Here is a 22,658-nt window from a genome sequence, read left to right as displayed (position 1 = left end):
CCAGACTAGTTAAGTGTTTTTCTTCATGAACATCTGCCTCTCTGAGCCTCAATTTCCTCATCTGGTAATTTGGAATAACTATGTACTCTTTAGGGTTGGAAGAATTAAATGTGATAATGTGTGTACATTGTTAGCACTGTACTCAGTCCAAAGTAGACACTCAATAAATGTTAGTTTCTATCCTTGTCCCCCCTTGACAGCCCAAGGGAAAGCAGTTCAATTTAAAATCTGAGGGATGAGAGTAAAAAAGTTATACATCACAATACAAGAAAACCACAAATCTCTTAGTCAAAAAATGATTTAAATTTGGCATTCAGCTATAATCCCTTAGAGATGGGAGTAACCCTCTATAGCCTAAGATTCTCAGGGTAATAGAGGATGGATGTGAGAGCTTGGAATCTTCATTTCCCACTATCTCAATCAGATGATCTGTTCAGTGATACGTATTTTAAGGTGAGTCTTAATGAATGAAAGGTTTGTGGGATGGAAGTGAGGCTTTTCTAGGAGTGGAGGGCAACCAGAGTAAATCATGAGAGATGGAAAATGCTGGAGAAGGCTATGCCTTGCATGAGAATTTGTGTGAGTAAGAAGGGTGAACCAAGCCAAAGGCTTTGGAGCCTGCATAGATTAGAGTGGGCTCCAGTGCCAAGTGGGAGTCTCAGCTAGATTTGAGGAGGAAGATGTGCTTTAAAAGACAAACTTGTTTGTAGGCTCTCTGGCTCCTCCATGCAAAGGTATTGAAGGAAAGGAGAAGAGCCCTTAAGGAAGTCACAGATGTGTTGTAGGCAAAGTACAAGGGATATATCCATCATGATATTCCTGTTGGATTTTAACTTTTAGTCTATATCAAAATGAATCTTTATTCAGAAAATGCCACAGAAATTTCATTTTACATTAATATTGAAAGTTAAAAGAAGACAAGTATTGTGGTCATGGCCAAGTTTGGGATCTATCATTGGGGCAAACCATTTTGTCTTTCTGGGCTTCAGTTTCTTATTGGTACAATGAAGAGATTGGGACCATCACTGATTCTGGCTCTCATAATTTTTTATTATACTTTAAGTTCTAGGGTACATGTGCACAACGTGCAGGTTTGTTACATATGTATACATGTGCCATGTTGGTGTGCTGTACCCATTAACTCATCCTTTACATTGGGTATATCTCCTAATGCTATCCCTCCTCCCTCCCCCTTCCCCACAATAGGCCCCGGTGTGTGATGTTCCTCTTCCTGTGTCCAAGTGATCTCATTGTTCAGTTCCCACCTATGAGTGAGAACATGAAGTGTTTGGTTTTCTGTTCTTGTGATAGTTTGCTGAGAATGATGGTTTCCAGGTGCATCCATGTCCCTATAAAGGACATGAACTCATCCTTTTTTATGGCTGCATAGTATTCCATGGTGTACATGTGTCTGGCTCTCATATTTGAGAATTCTGAGAAACTTGGAAGAACTCTGTCCACCACAAACAGTCTGACTTCTCTGAAGCTCACACAAGATTCAGCCACTCTTTCTGGAACCCAAGGCCTTGACAACATTAGCCTATAACCCTCCTCCATACTGCCAAATTCACTCTCATATCCCCATTGGAAAAACTCAATTGAAAGTAAACAACTAATCAAAGTGAGTGGATCTTGGGGGTGTTCTATGTGGCTTTTTTAGTATGGTGGATGGCACATGAAAATACTTATCTTGTGAGTTTTGAACTCCATTTTGGGTGTTTCCCAAGCAGATTTTAAACCGCAGTATTAAGTGAAAAAGAACTTTTCTTCCTCAAGAGAACAGCTTGCTCTCTGTTGTCCTCAGGACTGTGTCTTTGGCTCCTCTGTATCCTCTAGGCAAGAGTTTGCCCTTAATATTACATTTGACAGCCCTCCAATAGTGTTAGGATCAAGGAGTCTCAGCACTCCTGGCAGGCACAGCAGGCAGAATAAGCTACAGTCCTTTGCACTCAGATCCAGACCCTTTTCATCTTTGGCATACATTCACCCCCACATCCTACCCCCTTTTCCTTCTCACTGGTAACCATCATTCATACCTCACACCCAAAATTCAGAAATGTTAAGAAGTTTGTCTTGGCCTTGCTTTCTAAAAATTGAGAATGCTGAAGAATGTTCCCAGATAAGTGACTTGCCTGATGAGAAGCCTTTTGCTTAGTGGAACCTAAACACATACTTTCTAAGCTCAAGTCTCACTTCAGTCAATTCACTTTAGAAGTCCATAGGCACAGGCCACAATGTGAACTACTCTGCACAGAAGTCCAGAGTATGGATGCTCAATATAAAATATACTCACTTCTGGGAATCTCTTCAAAGTTCATATTCTGCTGGAGAAGGGGTAGCAGGGTGGGTAGTCATCTTCTTCTTTGTAGTCACTAGGTTCCATGTGGAATAAATGGGACCTGGGAAGAAGATGTACTGTTGCTGACTGGTAGCACTCCTTTCTCCAACCCATAAGTGAAGCCCCCTTTTAATCACGCATAAGGCCTTCCCCTCACTGCCACCCAAATAGGGCTGGCAAGTGCATTCTCTGGTTGCAATCTATGGTCAGCTCTCTGCCCCAGGTACCCATAAAGTGCCTACTAACATCCACGTCACTCACTACTTGTTCTCTAGGAGATTCAGTCACGTGATCAGAGCTGGAAAGTACTGATTTCAAAGGGATTAAGATGCCAGATGAGGAAATGTTATGCAAGTAACCCTATTAATGGGCATGATTAATCATCACATGGCATCTATTAAGAACTCAGCAGTCCATGGAGAAACTTTGAGATGACTCCTGTCCTCTGTGAGTTTGTATCGCAGGCAGTCTATCCCAGAATGATTATTTAGATACCAAACAGAAACATGAAGGAATTATGCACAATCATTGTAGTATCCCCTTTAATCCAAACCCCAGTTGCTTTCTGTTATTCTTATTTTTTTTATTTTTTATATCAGATCTTGTGTGGGTGAGGATCACAGGCTTGCCTATTCTGCTTTTCCCAGATGTTAAGTAAATCTACTCCAGATGGTCTTCTAAATATCCTTTCAGCTGGCAATGCAAAGCAAGTTTACTTTCACTCAATGAAACTGACATATCTATTTGGGCATGTTTTCTTGGCTCACAGAGAGGAGAATGGAACTACATAATTCACCAACAGGGAGACAAAGTTCAAATAAGGAACAAGATGAAAGAGGAAAATGGAAAAGGCATTACATGCATTGCCAGCTTCAGAGCCAAAGTTACACTTGACAAGTAGTCAGTAGTTGCCTCCTGAAGTGAGCTATTGGAGTACTTGGAATGCCTCAAGTAAGATATTGGGGTACCTGGTACCTCAAGTTGCCAAACAATACTTGATCAATCACTTACTGTTGTCTACAATTTGCCCCTATATTGTAAGTCTTTGATTCTAATTTTAAAACACACATCCTTCATGAAGGAGTTCACAATTGAAGCTGTTATCAGTCATGGACAGTCTAGTGTAAGAGTTTCATTTGGACTGAGAGACAATTTGTATTGGGAGAGAGGAAAAAGCATAAAGAACTGGGAAACTGGGGGCACCTTCTATTCAATGATTCCACAAATTAGCCAAGCATCCTAATAATGCAGCTCCAAGGAGAAGAAGATTTGCAGAGGGTCAGCTCTTAATTAAAGGAAAATTTAAACAAACACAATTATGAGGAATGGAAGCCTCAGGGAAATATTAATTTGCTAAGGGTAAATTAAGGACTGAATGTGGGTGAATATTTGTCTTTACCTTGTTCCATAAAATTCACAGACTGACATCCATATGCAAATATAAAGGGGTTCTTGATCTTCCCATATCAAACTCTTCACACACAGAATAGTTTCTGTATTAGCATCTCAAATTTAGACAATCACTATATTGATTTTGATGGAAAATAAAAGGGTTTAAATCAAGTTAAAACAAAAACAAACAACAAAATGTGGATTCAAATGTATTACAGGAGTCTTTCCAGGAATTATTTTTAAATGAAAGTATACTTTTTAATATGAATAATCATAACCTGAAGTACTGGCTCTGAGTTCAGATTTTTGTATATCAGGTTTCTGAGATATGGGAAAACATACCATGAAATAACTAAATTGGGCTCATCATCTTTCTCTTTCCTCTGCCTCTATTTTTTCTTTACATCTGTCTCAGAAACCACCTTCACACTCCATATCTAGCTTCCCCATTGCTTTATTTGGCCACAGTATGCAAGGGAAATTTATTGGAAATTCCATGGAGACCAAAGACGTTGCAAGAAATGGAAAGAGTGGTTGGCATAAGTTTGGGTTTAAAGCCCAGGTGAGCACTAGAATAAGAGTAGAAGAGCAAATTTTGGTCAGGCGCAGTGGCTCACACCTGTAATCCCAGCATTTTGGGAAGCCTAGGCAGGTGGATTGCTTAAGCCCAAGAGTTTCAGACCAGCCTGGGCAACATAGCAAGACCCCATCTCTAAAAAAATAAAGCAAATTTTATTCACCATTGACGTGATTTTTTGATGAAGAATATTAATTTCATTAAAATGTCAAACTTTTATTCATGAAAATGTATCATAAACATTAAAAGTAAAATAAACTGGATTAAATATATGGCATATGTCAAGACACTTAATGTCAATATATAAAGGCTCTTATAAATCAATAAGAAAGACATTAACATCACTAAAAAGTTGAACAAAGGAAATAAACAGGCAGTACTCGAAATAATGAATAAACTTGGACAAAAAAATAAAAAAGGCACTAGCTTTACTAATAAAGAAATGCTAACAAAAAAAGAGAATCCTCTTTATTCACCTACCAAATGGGCAAATATATTGTTCAGTGCTGGCAAGGGGGCAGAAAGACAAGTACTCTCATAACCTGCTTATGGGAACTTAAAGTGGGACAACCTTTCTGGAGGGCAATTTGGCAGTATGTATCAAGAGCCTTAAACATGTCCATAAATGTTTGGCCCAGTATTCCTACTTTGAGACATTTATTCTATGAAAATAATTAGAGATGCTGTATGAGTGTTGTCAGCACAGCATTATTCATAATAAGGAGAGATTGGAAAATATTGAAATGTTCATGTTGTAGAATAGTTAAATAAGTTACAGTATATCTAAAGGTTGGAATACTATGTCATCATTAAAACTCATGTTTGAAAATGTTTAATAACAAGAAAATGCTCATGATATAATGCTAGATTTTTAAAAGGCAGGACACATATACAGTCATGCACCACACAATGGCATTTTAGTCAATGACAGACCCCATATATGACAGTGGTCCCATAAAATTATAATACTATACTTTTAGTGTGTCGTTTCTGTGCTTAGATATGTTTAGATACACAAATATTTAACATTGTGCTATAGTTGCCTACTGTATTAGTTCATTTTCATGCTGCTGATAAAGACATACCTGAAACTGGGAACAACAAGAAATTTAATTGGACTTACAGTTCCACATGGCTGGGGAAGCCTCAGAATTATGGCAGGAGGAAAAAGGCACTTCTTACATGGTGGCAGCAAGAAAAAATGAGGAGGAAGCAAAAGCAGAAACCTCTGATAAACCCGTCAGATCTCTTGAGACTTATTCACTATCACGAGAATAGGATGAGAAAAACCAGCCCCCATGATCCAATTAACTCCCCCTGGGCCCCTCCCACAACACAGGGAAATTCTAGGAGATACAATTTAAGTTGAGATTTGGGTGGGGACACAGCCCAACCATATCATTCTGCCCTGGCCTCTCCAAATCTCATGTCCTCACATTTCAAAACCAATCATGCCTTCCCAACAGTCCCCCAAAGTCTTAACTCATTTCAGCATTAATCCAAAAGTCCACAGTCCAAAGTCTCATCTGAGACAAGGCAAGTCCCTTCCACCTATGAACCTGTAAAATCAAAAGCAAGCTAGTTACTTCCTAGACACAATGAAGGTACAGGTATTTTGTAAATACAGCCATTCTAAATGGGAGAGATTGGCCAAAACAAAGGGACTACCGGGCCCATGCAAGTCGAAAATCCAGCAGGGCAGTCAAATTTTAAAGCTCAAAAATGATCTCCTTTGACTCAAGGTCACACTGATGCAAGAGGTGGGTTCCCATGGTCTTGGGCAGCTCCACCCCTGTGGCTTTGCAGGGTACAACCTCCCTCCCAGCTGCTTTCATGGGCTAGTATTTAGTGTCTGTGGCTTTTCCAGGTGCACGGTGCAAGCTGTCAGTGGATCTACCATTCTGGGGTCTGGAGGATAGTGCTTCTCTTCTCACAGCTCCATTAGGCAGTGCCCCAGTAGGGGCGCTGTGTGGGGGCTCTGACCCCACATTTCCCTTCTGCATTGCCCTAGCAGAGGTTCTCCATGAGGGCCCTGCCTCTGCAGCAAACTTTTGCCCGGGCATCCAGGCATTTCCATACATATGAAATCTAAGTGGAGGTTTCGAAACCTCAATTCTTGACTTCTGTGCAGCCACAGGCTCAACACTACATGGAAACTGCCAAGGTGTGGGGCTTCCACCCTCTGAAGCCACAGCCTGAGCTCCACGTTGGTCCCTTTCAGCCATGACTGGAGCAGCTAGGACACAGGGCACCAAGTCCCTGGGCTGCACATAGCACAGGGACCCTGGGCCTGGCCCACAAAACCACTTTTTCTTCCTAGGTCTCTGGGTCTGTGATGGGAGGGTCTGCCATGAAGGTCTCTGACATGGCCTGGAGACATTTTCCCCACGGTCTTGGGGATTAACATCAGACTCCTTGCTACTTATGCAAATTTCTGCAGCCTGGTTTAATTTCTCCTCAAAAAAATGGTTTTTTCTTGTCTACTGCATCATCAGGCTGCAAATTTTCTGAACTTTAATGCTCTGTTTCCCTTTAAAGATGGAATGCTTTTAACAGCACCCAAGTTTTAAATGCTTTGCTGCTTAGAAATTTCTTCTGCCAGATACCCTAAATCAGCTCTCTCAAGTTCAAAGTTCCACAGATCTCTAGCGCAAGGGCAAAATGCCACCAGTCTCTTTGCTAAAACATAACAAGAGTCACCTTTGCTCCAGTTCCCAACAAGTTCCTCATCTCCATGTGAGACCACCTCAGCCTGGACCTTATTGTTCATATCACTATCAGCATTTTTGTCAAAGCAATTCCACAAGTCTCTAGGAGGATCCAAACTTTCCCACATTTTCCTGTCTTCTTCTGAGCCCTCCAAACTGTTCCAACCTCTGCCTTTTACCCAGTTTCAAAGTCGCTTCCACATTTTTGGGTATCTTTTCAGCAACGCCCCACTCTACTGGCACCAATTTACTGTATTAGTTCGTTTTCACGCTGCTAATAAAGACATACCCGAAACTGGGAACAAAAAGACGTTTAATATGGACATACAGTTCCACATGGCTGGAGAGGCCTCAGAATCATGGCAGGAGGCAAAAGGCACTTCTTACATGGCAGCGGCAAGGAAAAATGAGGAGGAAGCAAAAGCAGAAACCCCTGATAAATCCATCAGATCTTGTGAAACTTATTCAGTATCACAAGAATAGCACATGAAAGCCCAACCCCCATGATTCAATTACCTCCCTCTGGGCCCCTCCAACAACACAGGGGAATTCTGGGAGATATAATTCAAATTGAGGTTTGGGTGGGGCTACAGCCAAACCATATCACCTACAGTATTCAGTACAGTAACATGCTGTATGGGTTTGTATCCTAGGAGCAATAGGCTATGCCATATAGCCTAGGTGTGTAGGAGGCTATACCATGTAGGTTTGTGGAATACACTCTATGATGTTTGCACAATGACAAAATCACCTAACAACGCATTTCTCAGAACGTATCCCCATTGTTAAGTGATCCACGACTGCATTATTATCATTTTGCTAAAATAAAAAGTGTGAAGTCTATTTATATAAAATAGAATGGAAAGAGGGATAAAGTCACCTATGCTTTTTCTTTTAATTTTTGTACTTTCTATGTTCTTCCAAATGTCTAAACTGAACACATTAATTTTATACTTAGAAAGAAATATGCAGATGTTACCTCAGAAGAGGAAAGACATTTGTAAAGTGTTTTGAGTACATCTGGGTCTGCTTCCCTCATACTGTACTCAAGGTTTCCAGATTCTTCATCTACCACAGAAAGAAGCCATTTGTAACCCTGGCCTGAGCCCTCCCTTCTTGCCTCTGTGTCTTTATTTGCTGATGTCTAGGTGGTATATAGTCCTTCTTGAAATATGCCTTTCTCACCCAGAACCTTTCTGCTGGTCATGAAGAACACCTCAGGAACAAAAAAAAAAAAAAAAAAAAAAAAAAAAAGGCCTGCTTTAATATGCCACATTTGTATTGGGTAGCCCTTAGAATAGGTCAGTGATTCTCCACCCTGGCTGTACATGAGAATCCCCCAGGGAGATTAAAATAAAACAAAACAAAGCCCAGGAATCACTTTGAGAGATCATGATTTTATTGCTCCAGAGTAAGACTTGGTCATCCGTTTTTCATACTTCCTAGGGTGACTGTAATGTGCGACCAGCATTGAAAGCCACAGAGGTAGGTGAAGACACAGAAAAAGAAAGAAACACTTTTTTCGGCTGATTTCAGTTGAGTAACATAGACAAGAATGGACACTAACCTTCTGGGGACCTGTCTCACCATTGTCTTCCCACTCCACTGGCCCCTGAGATACCGCATATCTACCAGCTGTTCATTTGTTAAACTCCGTAAGATCATCAAGCACATCACCGACTTTCAAATTCATCATCTGAATGACCCCATAAGATGGGCAGACTCAGAAACAATGTTCAACATTCTCTTCTGTTTTCCTTCTAAACTCATTCATGTTCAGGTCACTGCTAAAATGTACATGTGTTCACTGAAAGGATAACACATTATGCCATTAGCTATTTTAATGCTGGCACCTGGAAAAGGGAAGGGCGCTGAGGGAATTGAGCATAGGATAGGAAAGTTTTAATATGGGGAAAGAGGAAGAAAAAGACTGGGATTGGTAGTGATAGGCCTACTCAAGGTACTGGGGAGACAGGGAAGCAAACATCAGGATGTTGTATGACATCAAAAAGAGAAGAGAAAAGGACATGAGGAATTAAGTTCTGTCCACACCAAAATGTTGCTAAGGGTCATCTTAAAATGAGAGCTATAAAGTAAGTTGGACATGATGCACTTGAAAGACCACTAAATTGGAAGCCAAGAGACTTGCTTACAGGGTCAATACTAGGGCAAGATAAGTGAGGCTGCACTTGTGCAACCCTCAGAAAGTGCCTTCTTGAATTTTTACCCTAGGTGCTTCACCTGCCTCACCTTAGCTCCAGCTCTGCTTGCTTAGATTCCAGTCTCGCTTCTGATTCTGAACTAACTGTGTGATATTTGGCAAGTCACTTCCCCTGTCTAAGTACCACCCCTCAAACCTGAGAAGCTCCACTTTTACCTGTCTTAGATATTGGGCTTCCATAAAAATTTCATTTGAAAAGAGTTACAGAGCTTTAAAAATTGTATCCTACTTCTGTGAGTCATCTGTAAGAGTACTAGCCTATAATACTGTGGTTCTATGTCTAATAATCGTAAGCTACAGGAGTTTTCATGGGCCACTTTAAGCCTCTCTTTATCAACCTGAAAATATTGACAAGGTAATTTCTAGCACAGGCTACTGGAAAAGTATTGAATTACCCTCTGGGAAAGACCAACTTGCCTCTCTAGAACATTTCGAGAGGGTCAGTGAACCTGCTTGGGGCTTTGTGGCAAACCCTCTGAGAATCACAGCCAAGCACAAATTGCTATAAATGTCAACACTCATGAGAAGCCAGTTCATCAATATCAGCAACTCCTATCATTTTGGGGACTGTTAAAAGACCCCGTCAGAAGTACAAATGATGTGGCTCTGAGAGATCTGGTACAGATTCACAGCTGACAGCAGGTGGTGATAGTCCCTGCTGGAAGATGCACAACAGGAACAAAATTATCCTCAACTATATTTCCTTGGGTATCTTTATTATGAACTTCCATATGTCAATATCCTATTTAATGTTCTTCTGTGTCTTCAGATCAAATACTAAATGTGTTCAGCATGGAGTGATTTTTCACTTGTTTATACATTGAACAAAATCCTGGCCTTCTTTCCCCTGTGAAAATGATTTTGACAATTATATATTTGAGATCTTTTTGTATCTGATGCTATCCCTGTCATGAGATCAACGTTATAGTCACAGATGAATCCCCCAGAAACAAACTGAAATAGAGATTCACATGCAAGAAGTCTATTGGCTGGTACTCTCATTATCAACAATTGTGGGAAGAAGAGAAGGACGCAGGTTTGGGCACAAAGAGAAAATGAGCTATGCTGCAGTCATGACAAAGCCTCAGCTCCCTTCAGGGAGCTCTGAAGCTAGGATGACTTACCTTTAGAGTTACCTCGCTGTGGGTATGAGGGTTGTGCCTTTCTATCCTGTGGCAATCAGTCATTGGATGCAGGATACCCCAGGAAGGGGTCATAACCTTAAGCTGCAACTTTTCCAACAACTGAAGGAGTAAGTTCTATGGTGCTGAAGGAGGATCTGGGTGGTACAGCACAGCATCCACCACACTACCCTTTACCAAGATTGTCACACCTTATTTGCCAAGAGTAGCCCAGTCACCACTTCAGTAGGATTAAATTGGTCATAGCTGCAGCCCAGTTCTTCATCCATAATTTCCTTCCCACTCCTTGCCACAAACTATGTTATATTGGTATAATGCAGATGACAATCTAGCATTCACCCACTTACCTATATGGTAACTACCATTCTTTAAAATGAGGAAGAAGAGGACAGTGGATAGCAACAGCAGTCTGGAATCAGAATGAGAGATTTTGCTGCTCAAATAAAAGTAGTTTTTACTGTTGCAAAATGGAGCACGTTAAAGCTCACAGAGAGTGGATGACAATTCTGAAGCTGCTAAAACAGCAGGCTTATTTTTACAAAGTCAAGGGTTTGTTACATACCTCCCCTCCTACAAGCACCAATGCCTGTTTTTTTCTCTGCATCCTGAGTCAAATTTTTCTTTTCTTCTCCCTCAAGTGCATATTTACTCTGTTTGGTCAGCTTCATCAGGAAACAGTCACACTACAATAAATTAGGTATGAAAACAAATAAAAGTTTTTCTTGGGCTGCTCAGTGACAGGTACTGAGCTGAGGTGACCATTCCCCCCAGGGTTCTATAGTACACAGTCACATGCTTAAGCAAACACAGAGAAAGTCTGCATGGTAAAAGACACTGCAATATTCAGCCACAGTTCTGACTTGCTCAAAAAATGTGAGCAAGGCTCATAGCCCAGGAGGCTCCAGACATGCTCTCATTAAAAAGCAGTGTGCTTTTTCTACTTAATTTTTGAATAGGTAATACATTCACATGGTTCAAAGAACAAAAGTATAAAAAGATCTGTAAGTCACTGTTAGTAAAATGCCTCTCATTTGTGGCAGTGTGCAGCCTACAAAGGAGCTCTCATCTATCATCTGTGTCTTCCAGAAGCGTATGTTCTGAGAGGACAGCATGAGTTGTACTTCTTTTTAATCTTTATTGTTATTGTACTTACAGAAAATAATACCTGCTTCTTGTAAAAGGGCCACATTTTACATAAATAAATGACAGTGAAAATAAAAGTTCTTGGTAATCCTACATCTCAGAGATAACTCTGCCAATTCCTTCAGATTTTTTCCATACATATGGAAACATATAGCTTCTTCACAAAATAGAATTATAACATAAATGCTATTTTACAGCTTGTTTTTTTCTATTACTACCTATTACACGATATATTATATACTGCCCAAATCTTTTCTTGTTAGTGTATACAGATTCAGCTGTCTTTTAAACAATAGCATAGTATTCTATGTGTATTTACTGTAATTTCTTCATCCAGTTTTATTTTAAAATTTTAAATGTCTGTGATATAATTCTTTAAACCCATTTCTCCATTGCTTATAATTAATTTACCGTGAATTTAAATCTACTCATTTCTGGAGTAATTAATGAGAAGTCAGTAAAGGAATTTTCATGGGCAAAGAAGATAATCCAGAAACGTCTGCAGGTGTAGTCAGATGTGCCTGTTAAATGGACAGACAAGTGTGGCTGCCTGGAGTACTGAATAAGTGAGTGAGGCCATTTTCCAGATTTGAATGAATTTGAAAATAGGGGAGAAGTGGGGACTGGAATGGGGTGAGGGATTAAACAAAGGGAGATAAAAGCAGGTTGGAATGGAATAAATCTTGACACATGGATGGTGAGTCTTTCCAGATGAAAGATTTTTATGGAGAGAACTGACATGTTTTAGTTGAATCCAAGCTTGATACTAATTAACAATATAATTTGGGTATTTAAAAATAGTGGCAAAGGCTGCTAAAATAACAACGCATGTCAAAGCAAGCAGTAATCTCATTGTCGTTCACACTGATCAGATCACATTGGAATTATCAGGATCAATAAAATATTGACAGATATCCATAGGAGAGCGTGAACAGCGAGGGAACTTGTCATCATGCCATAAAAGTAACAGTGGAAGGACTGGGATGTCTTTAGCCTGAGGAAAAGAATGTTAAGGGGAAACATGCTAACTGCCTTCAAAAATGTGAAGGACTGGCACATGCAAAAGGGGTTAAATTTGCTCTGTGTCATCCCAAATGGTGGAATAAGACCAATGAGTAGAGATTACGAGAAGGCTTATTTTGATTCAACACATGAACAGCTGTATTCTGCTAAAGGGCCTTTTAAAAAGTTTACTTTAAATATATTAAAGACTCTGTCCACTTTCATTAACATTATTATTTAGCCAATGTTTTCTTCATAAATAGTACAAAAGTAAAATTCAACTCCGTCTTTGATGAAGTTTCATAAATTCTTAATTAGTGAGATTCAAAATAATGAGGCTTTATCGTACACTGCTTAAGAAAGATTTTCAATTGTCTTAATCTCTTTCTTCCTATGTTTATTTCTCAATCCCGTGCCTTGGCCTACCATGTCCCCTCAACTCCCACTGAAGCAGAAAGCACATCAACAACCCACATGAAAATGTAAATCTGAGAAATAAATATGCGTGGTTGGTTTAAAAAGAGAAAGAATTAACATTTAAAGCAATGGTAATTTACTCTGATCTGTAATTTTGAGCTCCTGTGCTGAAATTGCTCATTTGGAAATTACCAAGTGCTTGGGTCTCATTTGTGATCTTCTTCCTGCATACACCCAGCACACAAAGGAGTCATAATGACCGGCTGAGTCACTGCTGCCATTTCCCTGAAGCGTGCTCTTCAAATGTCAATACCATTTTCTATGGTACAATGAAGAAAATTCTGAATTGTAGCCTGCTTACACTAAAGGGTGAGCCCGAAACAGCACAGAACCTGGAATATGCTCAAAGGGCATCGCAATCCTCTCCCATTCTCTTCTCCTCCAGTCATCAAATTGCTATGGCATGGATCATTTTGGCTTTGCAAATCATCCCCATCACCCACTCCCATTAGTCTTTACTTGAATATAAATGAAAAACTATTTAGGTTTATGGGATGAAATGAGCTGCTTTTGGCAACATCCCAATAAAATTATATCTATAGTTGAAGTTATACTCAGATATGGATTCAAACCAGAAGCAAAACTACAGACACAATATAATATTAGAGACATGAATACTCTAAAAGACCAGCATGTAGAAAACTCTTGTGCTATTCTTATGGATCATACTTTAGATATTTTGTTCTTCCCAACTTCTTAAACCCTAACGCCAAAAAGGCTACCCAAAACTCAAGCATCAGATCTTTTCTGTTTTTCTCATTCAGCATAGATCCAGGGTAGTAGCTAACAGTTATCTAATGTAAATTAGCTAAAAAGGAACTATGAATTCCTGGTAAATTTGATTGAGAAAGGGAAAGAATTCAGGAAAAGTTAATATGACTGAACTTTTTCCATAATGTTGTGAACAAGAGCTCACAAGTATGATATCTTTGTTATAGACTGTCTTTTTCAGGTTTTCATAAAATTATTTTACTTGGGAGACATAATTTACATTGTTGGATAGTCCTTTCTATGTAAGGAGAAGCCATATTATAATGAGGCTCTATCTCTACTGAAATTATTTCTAATTTGCCAGAATGCTTGTATAGAAGATGAAATAAATGAGCTTCAACTGCAGTAAGGAAATTGCAGGCAGTTGTAAGAAGTTCTTGATTTTATTCCATAGATATTTTGATAATGCATGTCAGTAAAAACAATTAGATAATATAATTCAGCTGTGAGCTCTCATGTAGCTACTTGATGCCTGGTGCCCAAAAGTTGTAGAATCTTCTTTCCTTTACAACAAAATGGAAGTGCAAACTGTCTGGAGGGTTAAGGCTGAGGTTATGAGTAAGCCTGCTTTCCATAATGGGTAAGGTTCAAAGGCACCTGATGGACTGTGAATAGAAATTCAGTAGAACCTTTAATACCTACAGAAAGATTTTTAAATCATTGAAGCTGTTTTTCCTTCCTTCAGGATTTTCCATCCTCCAAGCGATTATGGAAGCAGCCGTGCAAAACAACTGGCAAGTGACAGCAAGGTCTGTAGGAAGCATAAAAGACGTCCAAGAATTCAGGCGCATCATTGAAGAAATGGACAGGAGGCAGGAAAAGCGATACCTGATTGACTGCGAAGTCGAAAGGATTAACACAATTTTGGAACAGGTACGTTTGAGATTTATTTCACCTCCAGCCAACATGTTAAATTATCAACCTGAGGCAGCTCCCATATCTGCTAATAAATTAAGTAGCCAACAGACTAAACGTGCCAACAGTTTTTGATAGTCTCTTTAATCTTTTTTTGCTCCCCAGTGGCTGCAGGGGAAAAAAAAAAAAAAGAAAGACAGACAGAAAAGAGAAGAAAATCTAAGCTGTTTGAAAATTGCATTCCATGATTAATCTGGAAGTATTTGCAATTCAATGCTACCTATCAGATAAACATACCCCTCCACACCTCTGTTTCATAGACGACTGACTTTCAAAGTAATCCCCTTCCTTTCCCATACCTTCTTCCCAACAGGGAACAGACAAGGGACTAAGCAGTGCAGAAGGATAGGGTTTTTGTTTCAGGAGCCTCATTGCTGGAATATGTACTATTTCCAGACCCTTCTAAAGATCACCACCCATTCTTCATGACTATGGATAGACAGACTGTCAGGACAGTACTCACCAAGTTTTGAATTTGTCTATATTTTTTCAGATTATCCCTCTGGATCCAGAAACAGAGAGAGAGAGAGAAAGAAAGAACAATTTAAGACTATTTTTTTCCATTTTATAACTTTTTAATTCATTCACTCCACAAAAATTCATTTAAGACCCATTACATGCTGACAATGTGGGCAACAACAAGTTATCACTGTCCCTTAATTTCTCAAAGGAGAAATAAGATCTTATATTACTTTAAAATAACCTAAATTTTTTTGAGACAGAGCAAGATTCAAAAAAAAATTAGGTTATTTTAAAGGCCAGCATGGTGAAACCCCATCTCTATTAAAAATTAAAAATATAAAAATTAGCTGGGCGTGGTGGCAGGCACATGTGATCCCAGCTACTCAGGGGACTGAGGCATGAGAATTGCTTGAACCGGGGAGGCAGAAGTTGCAGTGAGCTATGATTGCACCACTGCACTCCAGCCTGGGCAACAGAGCAAGACCATTTTTAAATAAGAAGTGGCATATGAGAAAAATGTTTATGCTTTTAAAAATAGAATTCAATGGGCCAAAATATATTCATTATTAAGCTTGGATATTTAAATTTAAGACTAAAAAATATTAGAAGAAATGTTTCACCCTAAACCAGATGTGCTCGGGGTAGAGTCAAGCTGAAATGTGAAGAAAGTTTATTACTTTCCTTAGAAGTTTCAATTTGCCAGTTAATAACAAAGTGCCCACACTGCCATAAACAAAACTGTAAGGGAAACATTTCCATTCTAATTCAATCCCAGTGTACCTAGAGGCCAAAACAGCTTCAGAGATTGAAATTATAGTGAGCAGCTATTGCCTGGGAGAGCTGTTTTATAGCAAATTAAATATTAATAATTTGTCAGATATGCCCCCATAAGAAAAGAAATGCAAAAAAAAAAAATAGGTGACAAAAGGAAAGAGAAGGGAAGAGAAGGAAGGAAGGGAGAAAAGGACAAATGGAGAAAGGGAAGGAGGGAAACTGCTGACTCTATATCGTAGAAATACAAAGTGTCCCCTTGTTAAGATCAGCATTACCCTCTAGTGAATCATACTTCACAGAAAATATAGAGCACTAGCCTGGTTAAATCAAGTTTCCCAACTAACATTCTCCTGAGCTACACAAATGATCTACCTGCCCCTTCCCCCCCCCCACTACAACCCCCACCCCCACCAAAAAAAAAAAAAAAAAAAAAAAAAGACCTTCCTTTGATTTTCTTAGATCTTGAAAGTGAAGAATCAGGTCAGTGATGTTGGTGTATGTACTACATGCCCTCTAAAATTTTATACCAAAATAGCCTTTTAGTGGGTGACCTACTTAATAGCCCAAAGCAGAAGAACATCCTCCTTGTCATACTTTGTTTTTCTTCTTTTGTACTAGTGACTTTGGCTTCTTAGATATCTTATATTCTGTTAAAGTCTTTTGGATTTTATAGAACTTTTTACTGCAGTCTGGGATTTTTCAGCATTATGTAATAGAAAAGCACTGGGTAGAGCTCTGAATTCTATATAATTGTGGGACCTTGGGCACTTAAATATCTATGCCTCAGTTTTCTCATCTACATAATGGAGAAAATAAAATTTTCTCTACATCACATTGTTGGTATAATAGCTTTAAAAAGTATAAAATGCTACAGAAAAAAATCATTATTACTAGATACTTTCAGGAAAACTAAACTAGCATCATTCAAAAACTCTATTCTCTTTTCATGTCATACTTCTCCACCTTCCTTTCTTCTATATGCATATTCATAGTATCCTTTAAAATACTTTCTATACAATTTTTCAGGAAACATTGTTCAAAGAAAGTTTTAGCAACATCTAAGTAAGGATAGAGAGTTACTGTCATTTATTTTTTTCCCCTCTTTCAAAAAATTGTCGTAAAACCATCAACTCATGATTGTTTTCTCTGCCATTTAAGATGTTCTTACTAGGTCATAAATTCTATGAGGGAAGGATTAGATTTATCTTGTTCACTATTATATCTCCAGTGTCCAACAGAGTAACTGGCACATTTTGTTGGATGAACAAATGGAGAGATGGATACTGAACAAGTACATTTCAGAAGTTCCACTGCAATTTTGTTGTATTTCCATCCAGAGGCACAAAAGTACCTACTGTTACATGATGTGATTATTATTAAGGTACACACTATCTCAAAGGTGTGACTTTCTGCTTAAGCTTGTTTCAATGATATAGTGAATTTGCCATAATTTATTTAATGAAAATAAATTTTCATTAAACAAATTATTTAAATTAAGCAACAACTTCAATATGATATTTCTTTATAGAAAACATTTTTTAAAGACATTGAATACTAAAATACAGAGCTATCAATCACCTTTCTCATTGGTTCCTAACCAGTCTTTTGATAAATTTATCATAGTTCACTATACAACTCCTGATTGGAATGATAGCATTTATAACTCAATCAGTATTAAGTTCTCCCTAGAGATGCTCCCATCCTCCAAGAGTGTATTCAGCTTTGTTTGAGATCATTTTTGTGGAAGGAAATTTCTACAGTCTCCCACAAAATGATATTTCATACCACTGTCTGAGGTAGAAGAACCTGTTACACCACTGTAACACTATTTCCTACAGAGCAGATTTTGGCATAAATTAAGCTTATATTGTACTCTATATCCAATGAGTGTTAATAAAAATGCTTCAATGTGGTGCAATTTTAAAATATAAGCAGGTCTTCAACATAGTGTTATATAGCATAACCTCCTCATGTCATGATATAAGTTCTGGTTTTCCCTGTGAATATTCAAACACATAAGGTAAATCAAAATTCTTTCAATATTTTTTCCCCAAAGCTCTTTTTTTAAAACTGTTTCAACCCTTGAGATTACATTAAGGGAAAAATTCAGTTAGATATCAATCAGCCTTTCACATCTCTATTTAACAGTCAATCTACAAGAGAAGCATTCTAAATTTATAGATATAAGAATTAACATAGAAAAGGACAGCACTGGAGAGAGATGAAACCATGAAGGGTTGGTAGGGCACATAGAGAATATTTAGAGACTGTATATCCTGAATTTAAGAATTAAGAGCACTTTCCATAAGAAGGTTTAGGTGTACAAGGGTGAATGAACCACTGGCCTGACCCAATATAGCATTCCTATTACTGTGCTGTGCTTATGAAGCTCTCCTCACTGGTGGACCGCTGCCTTACTCAATTCAATAACCAATCTAAACATTAATTTTTGAAAAGGTTGCCTCTCTGGGAGTTATCTATTTGTTACTGAAGAGATCCTCCACCACAGTAATATATACCTTATAGCTTTGTTGCACCTTTAATGTCTATTCAGAGAAGCAGCATAATAGTGTTTCAGAGCATGGACTCTGGAGCCAGTCTGCATGGATTCTATCACTTACTATCTTTGTGACCCAAGGCCAGTTATTTAATTCTCTGTGCCACCATTTTTTCATAGAAAAATGAGAGTGATAACTGTACTATGGTGAGTTAATATATGCAAACCATTTAGAAAGGTGCCTGACACATAGTGTTTATATAGAGCTTTGATGCCAAAACAAAGTGTTTTCCCATAGATAATCTGATTTGACACTCACTGTAAGAGGCAGGCAGAGCAGGTAGGTTTTATCCCAAATTTATAGATGATAAATTGAAACTTGTAGACATTTATATGACTTGTGTAAATGTAACCCTCTGCTCAATCCTAGTAAGTGGCAGAGCAAGGATAAAACTCAAGTCTTCTGATTCCTCATACAGTTCTCTTGCCCCTACACTGCACCACCTCTTTTAATTTGTAAGTTGCTCTTTAAATGTTTAGCCAATGCCAAAACTTGAATTTGGCCTGCTTATCAGGTTAAATCTTAAAACAGTTGCAAAGCAATTAGAGAAGATCCAAAGAAAAGCAGCAAAAATAAGATTAAAGTGTTCGAAAATGGGTCCTGTGAGGAAAAGCTAAGTGAGTTGGGGTTGTTTTGCCTGGTGAAAGAGAGCCAAGAGGCAGTTTAATCACCTTCTCAAGTATAAAGAGTTATCATAAAAGGGCACTGAGCAACTGTTCTGCATGCCTAAGGACAGTACCAGAGCAAATGAGCTTAACTAGACTAGAGAGAGAGTCAGTATTAGAAACGACTCATTATAAAACAGAGAGGAAATGAAGACAGTAAAATCTCACCAGTTCAGGCTATATGAAGGTGAAGCCATACTAAATTAGTGAAAAGGCAGATCTAGATATGTCTTAACATTGTTTTCAATAATATACAAATATTCCAAATTAATCCTGTGTGTTGACAAGTAAATATCCTTATAGAAGACTTACTTAATAAATAGATAAAAGTATTTTCTAATTTGTCTATTCATTATATAGCTAAAAGCCTGTCCCCTTAAAAAGATTTACACATTTCCCCTTCAGTTTTATCTGTATTTCTCTTTATTCCATAAAAAATTTACAGATAAGTCTCAGCATATCCTCTGCCTAAATTATAGCATGTGCTAATTTAGTGGGGCCCAAACCAATATGTTTCAATGTTCTACCCCAAATATTATATAAGGTATAATTTCACCTTGAGATATTCCAGGCTAAAATCACTCCACCATGGATGATGTGAAGGTAGCATTTCTTAAGGACAGATTCCTGAAGCAGGTCAATCCTTCAGGTAGATTTCATTTCAGAAACCCTGGCTGTCACTTTGAAGATGGTAGTTTTAAGAAATGAAAGTAAGTCAGTTTCCTAAATAAAACAGTATAAGCAAGATTAACATTAGGGGCCCTTCAAAAGTATGAGACTGTAACTCAAAGGGGAGAGTGCTCACATTTCAAAATATGTCTAGAAATTGTGGTCAATTGAGCACTGTTGCCTACAGCTGGACCTAGGACAAGTGAAGCAAAAATGTTATAGCTACATGCTTGCTCCCTGCCTCACCCTCACTCAGCAGATAGTTGTGCTGCCCAGTTCCTCTCCACTTTGTTGGCCCCTTTTTATTCCAGCCCTTACTCTCAATGTTCCTTGCAGAACATTGAGCTGACTTACCAATCCAAAAGACAGTTTGGGTTAGCAATTCTTTCTTCTTGGAATATTTTGTTTGCCATATAGTTGAATAAACACAAGCTTGGGAATGAAATAGACATGATTTCTAATTTTAGCTCCCTGATTTCCTTGTTGTGTGACAACGGGGGCAGTGACAATTTCTTTGGGGCTCATATTTCTCAGTTTAAAAGACTGTTCCACTATCTTCCTTTCATGGTTGTTGTGAGGATCAAATAAGATTATATGTGGAAAGCACTTGGTACAGTGCTTGGCACTCAGTAGGTACTCAGTAACTGATGACCATAGCTATTTGCTCATGAGTGGTGAGTTTCTGTGTTCATGAAAATGAATTATTTGAGAACTATTGCTAAAGAACAGTGTCCTTGTGGCTTCCCCAAGGTATCAGTTAAATCTAAGGTCATATCATGAGAGCAAAGTCTGAGAATTGGGCTATACTCAGGTCTCACTAATATAAGTTTAGCATGTTAGAAGACCTCTCTGGTTTGTTTGTTTGTTTTTCCTGTGATATAACACTGGGTAACACATGTTGATTGATAAGCTCAAGAACTATTTGAGGATTAACTAGATTTTTCAGCATCACTGAAAATAATTAAAGGCATTAAAACCTTGAACCACATATGCTAACTGGGCATTTTTAATAACAAATATATATGTACTGAGTGCTTACTATGTTTCAGATATTATTTTAAGCAATGTATGTGTCTATCTGTATATGCTTATATATCTCATGAGTTAATCCTCATATTATCTCTGTAGGTAGATGGAGATATTATTTCCCTTTTACAGATGAGGAAATTGAGACTTAGAGTTCATGCAACTAATAATTGGTAGAGATGGAACTGGAACCCAGGGAGGTTGACACCAGGTACTCTTAATCACTGCTCTGATTGGATTTGCATCTGACAGAATTTTCCAATCAGAATAGATTCAACCAAAAGTTATAAGACTTCTTGATACCCTCATTTCTTTTACCTTATTCCATAGTATTCCCTTTCATCCTATCCAAAGTCTGAAAAAGAAGATGGTCAGGAGCCATGGTCAATATAAATTATAAATTTGGAGGGACAGGGATACAGAAGTAAATTACTCAAATTTTTCTTCCTCTTCTCCACACCTACTGCCACAACTTACCCTGAAGCACTAAGTCTGATCAGAGTCTTCAATGCTAGAGTTTATCTAAAACATTTTCTATACTTAGGATTCTAAAGTTCTTCTAGAGACCTGTTTTCAGAGACAGGGTTATAAGCAGAGAGTCAAACAGTCTTCCACCACTACATAGTAGTGACTCTATACTTCACTTAGGTCTGTGTCCTCCATGACATTCAAATTATATGATGGGTTGGGTAGATGACAGACAGTACAGCTATACTGGAGCCACCCTAAAGCAAATCAGGATGTCATTTCTTTACCAGCCTGTGTCTAGCGGTGGGCTGGCTGAGAAGTCTTTCAGCATCTTCAAAAGACAAACACAAGTAAAGGATATGACAGATGTTATTACCTGGATTTCAGAGGTCAATCTGAGATCATGCCCCCATGAGAGAAACAAAGAGTGTACAGAAAGTGATCTCTTGGAGTAGATGAGTAATTGCTTAGCTACCTAAGAAATCACTGAATATTCAGGAGGTAATTCATAAAGAAGGAAGGCAAATGGGATCAGACCTCCAGGGTGGGCATTGTAATTTACATGAAAACTGCCCCAGACAAGAGCCAGCCAACTGTTCTGAGGTTAAGCATCACACAAGGGTTTATATTCAGAATACTATACTAGGCACCATTAGGAGAAACAAAAGTTCTTTCTATTTGTAATAGCCCTTAGCAATGTGATTCAAGTCAGAGAGCAGTATCTTGACAAATGAAAAATAATATAACAAAAACTAGGTATGTAAATGCTGGTAGACTGAAAGAAATTAGAAAAGCCTAGAACTTAGTTTTGCGTATGATTGAACCATTCATGAAATGTAAGGTGAAAGTATTCTTAGTACCTGTAATATCTCTCCATCTTCTTCTCCCAAGTGCATATTAAGGACTATATGTAAAAAGAGGATATCCCATTCCTCTTTGCTTTCCCTGCTTCCCAATTTCCTAATGGCAAGCTTCCAGAGTAGATCAATACATGGCCGAACAACCCACTGGCCTTCCTTCATCTCTTACTGTATTTTAGTAGGTTGTTCCCTTCTTTCCCCTGCCTCCAGCCATTCCAGGTGTCTCTCTGTAAGTTGGCTGCCTTATTCTTCCTTTTCAAGGACACTTTTTGTTACCTAACCAATCATGGTGTCCAAATCATGGTCACTATTTCTTAATCTAATGACATGGCAATTTGATGCTATTACTTAACACTTATTGGGCTACCTGAATTAATATATTTAAGCAATAATGCACCCAAAACTACAGAATGGTGTCCCAAAAGCAAAACCTATGGTTGGATTTCTTAAAGATGTTTATTGGAAGCATGGTTTATCTTAAGTCTAACCT

At 38.4% G+C, this 22,658-nt stretch overlaps 1 protein-coding gene across 4 annotated transcripts in view; it reads left to right on the top strand.

The window, feature by feature from the left end:
• The window catches only part of GRIA3 (glutamate ionotropic receptor AMPA type subunit 3), a 315,236-nt gene that overhangs the window by 130,200 nt on the left and 162,378 nt on the right, over positions 1 to 22,658 (top strand). For all 4 annotated transcript variants that reach the window (XR_005237492.2, XM_008019472.3, XM_008019471.3 and 1 more), the window contains one exon: positions 14,457 to 14,644. Coding sequence is in view for 3 of the 4 variants with exons in the window: in XM_008019472.3 (XP_008017663.3) it covers positions 14,457 to 14,644 (188 nt within the window). In the remaining variant the exon portion in view is untranslated. The remainder of the gene's footprint in view (positions 1 to 14,456; positions 14,645 to 22,658) is intronic.

The sequence above is a fragment of the Chlorocebus sabaeus genome, chromosome X, assembly GCF_047675955.1.
Source record: "Chlorocebus sabaeus isolate Y175 chromosome X, mChlSab1.0.hap1, whole genome shotgun sequence".
NCBI lineage: Eukaryota > Metazoa > Chordata > Mammalia > Primates > Cercopithecidae > Chlorocebus > Chlorocebus sabaeus.
Note: the sequence above shows the minus strand (reverse complement) of the source record. Positions and strands in the feature narration are given on the sequence as shown.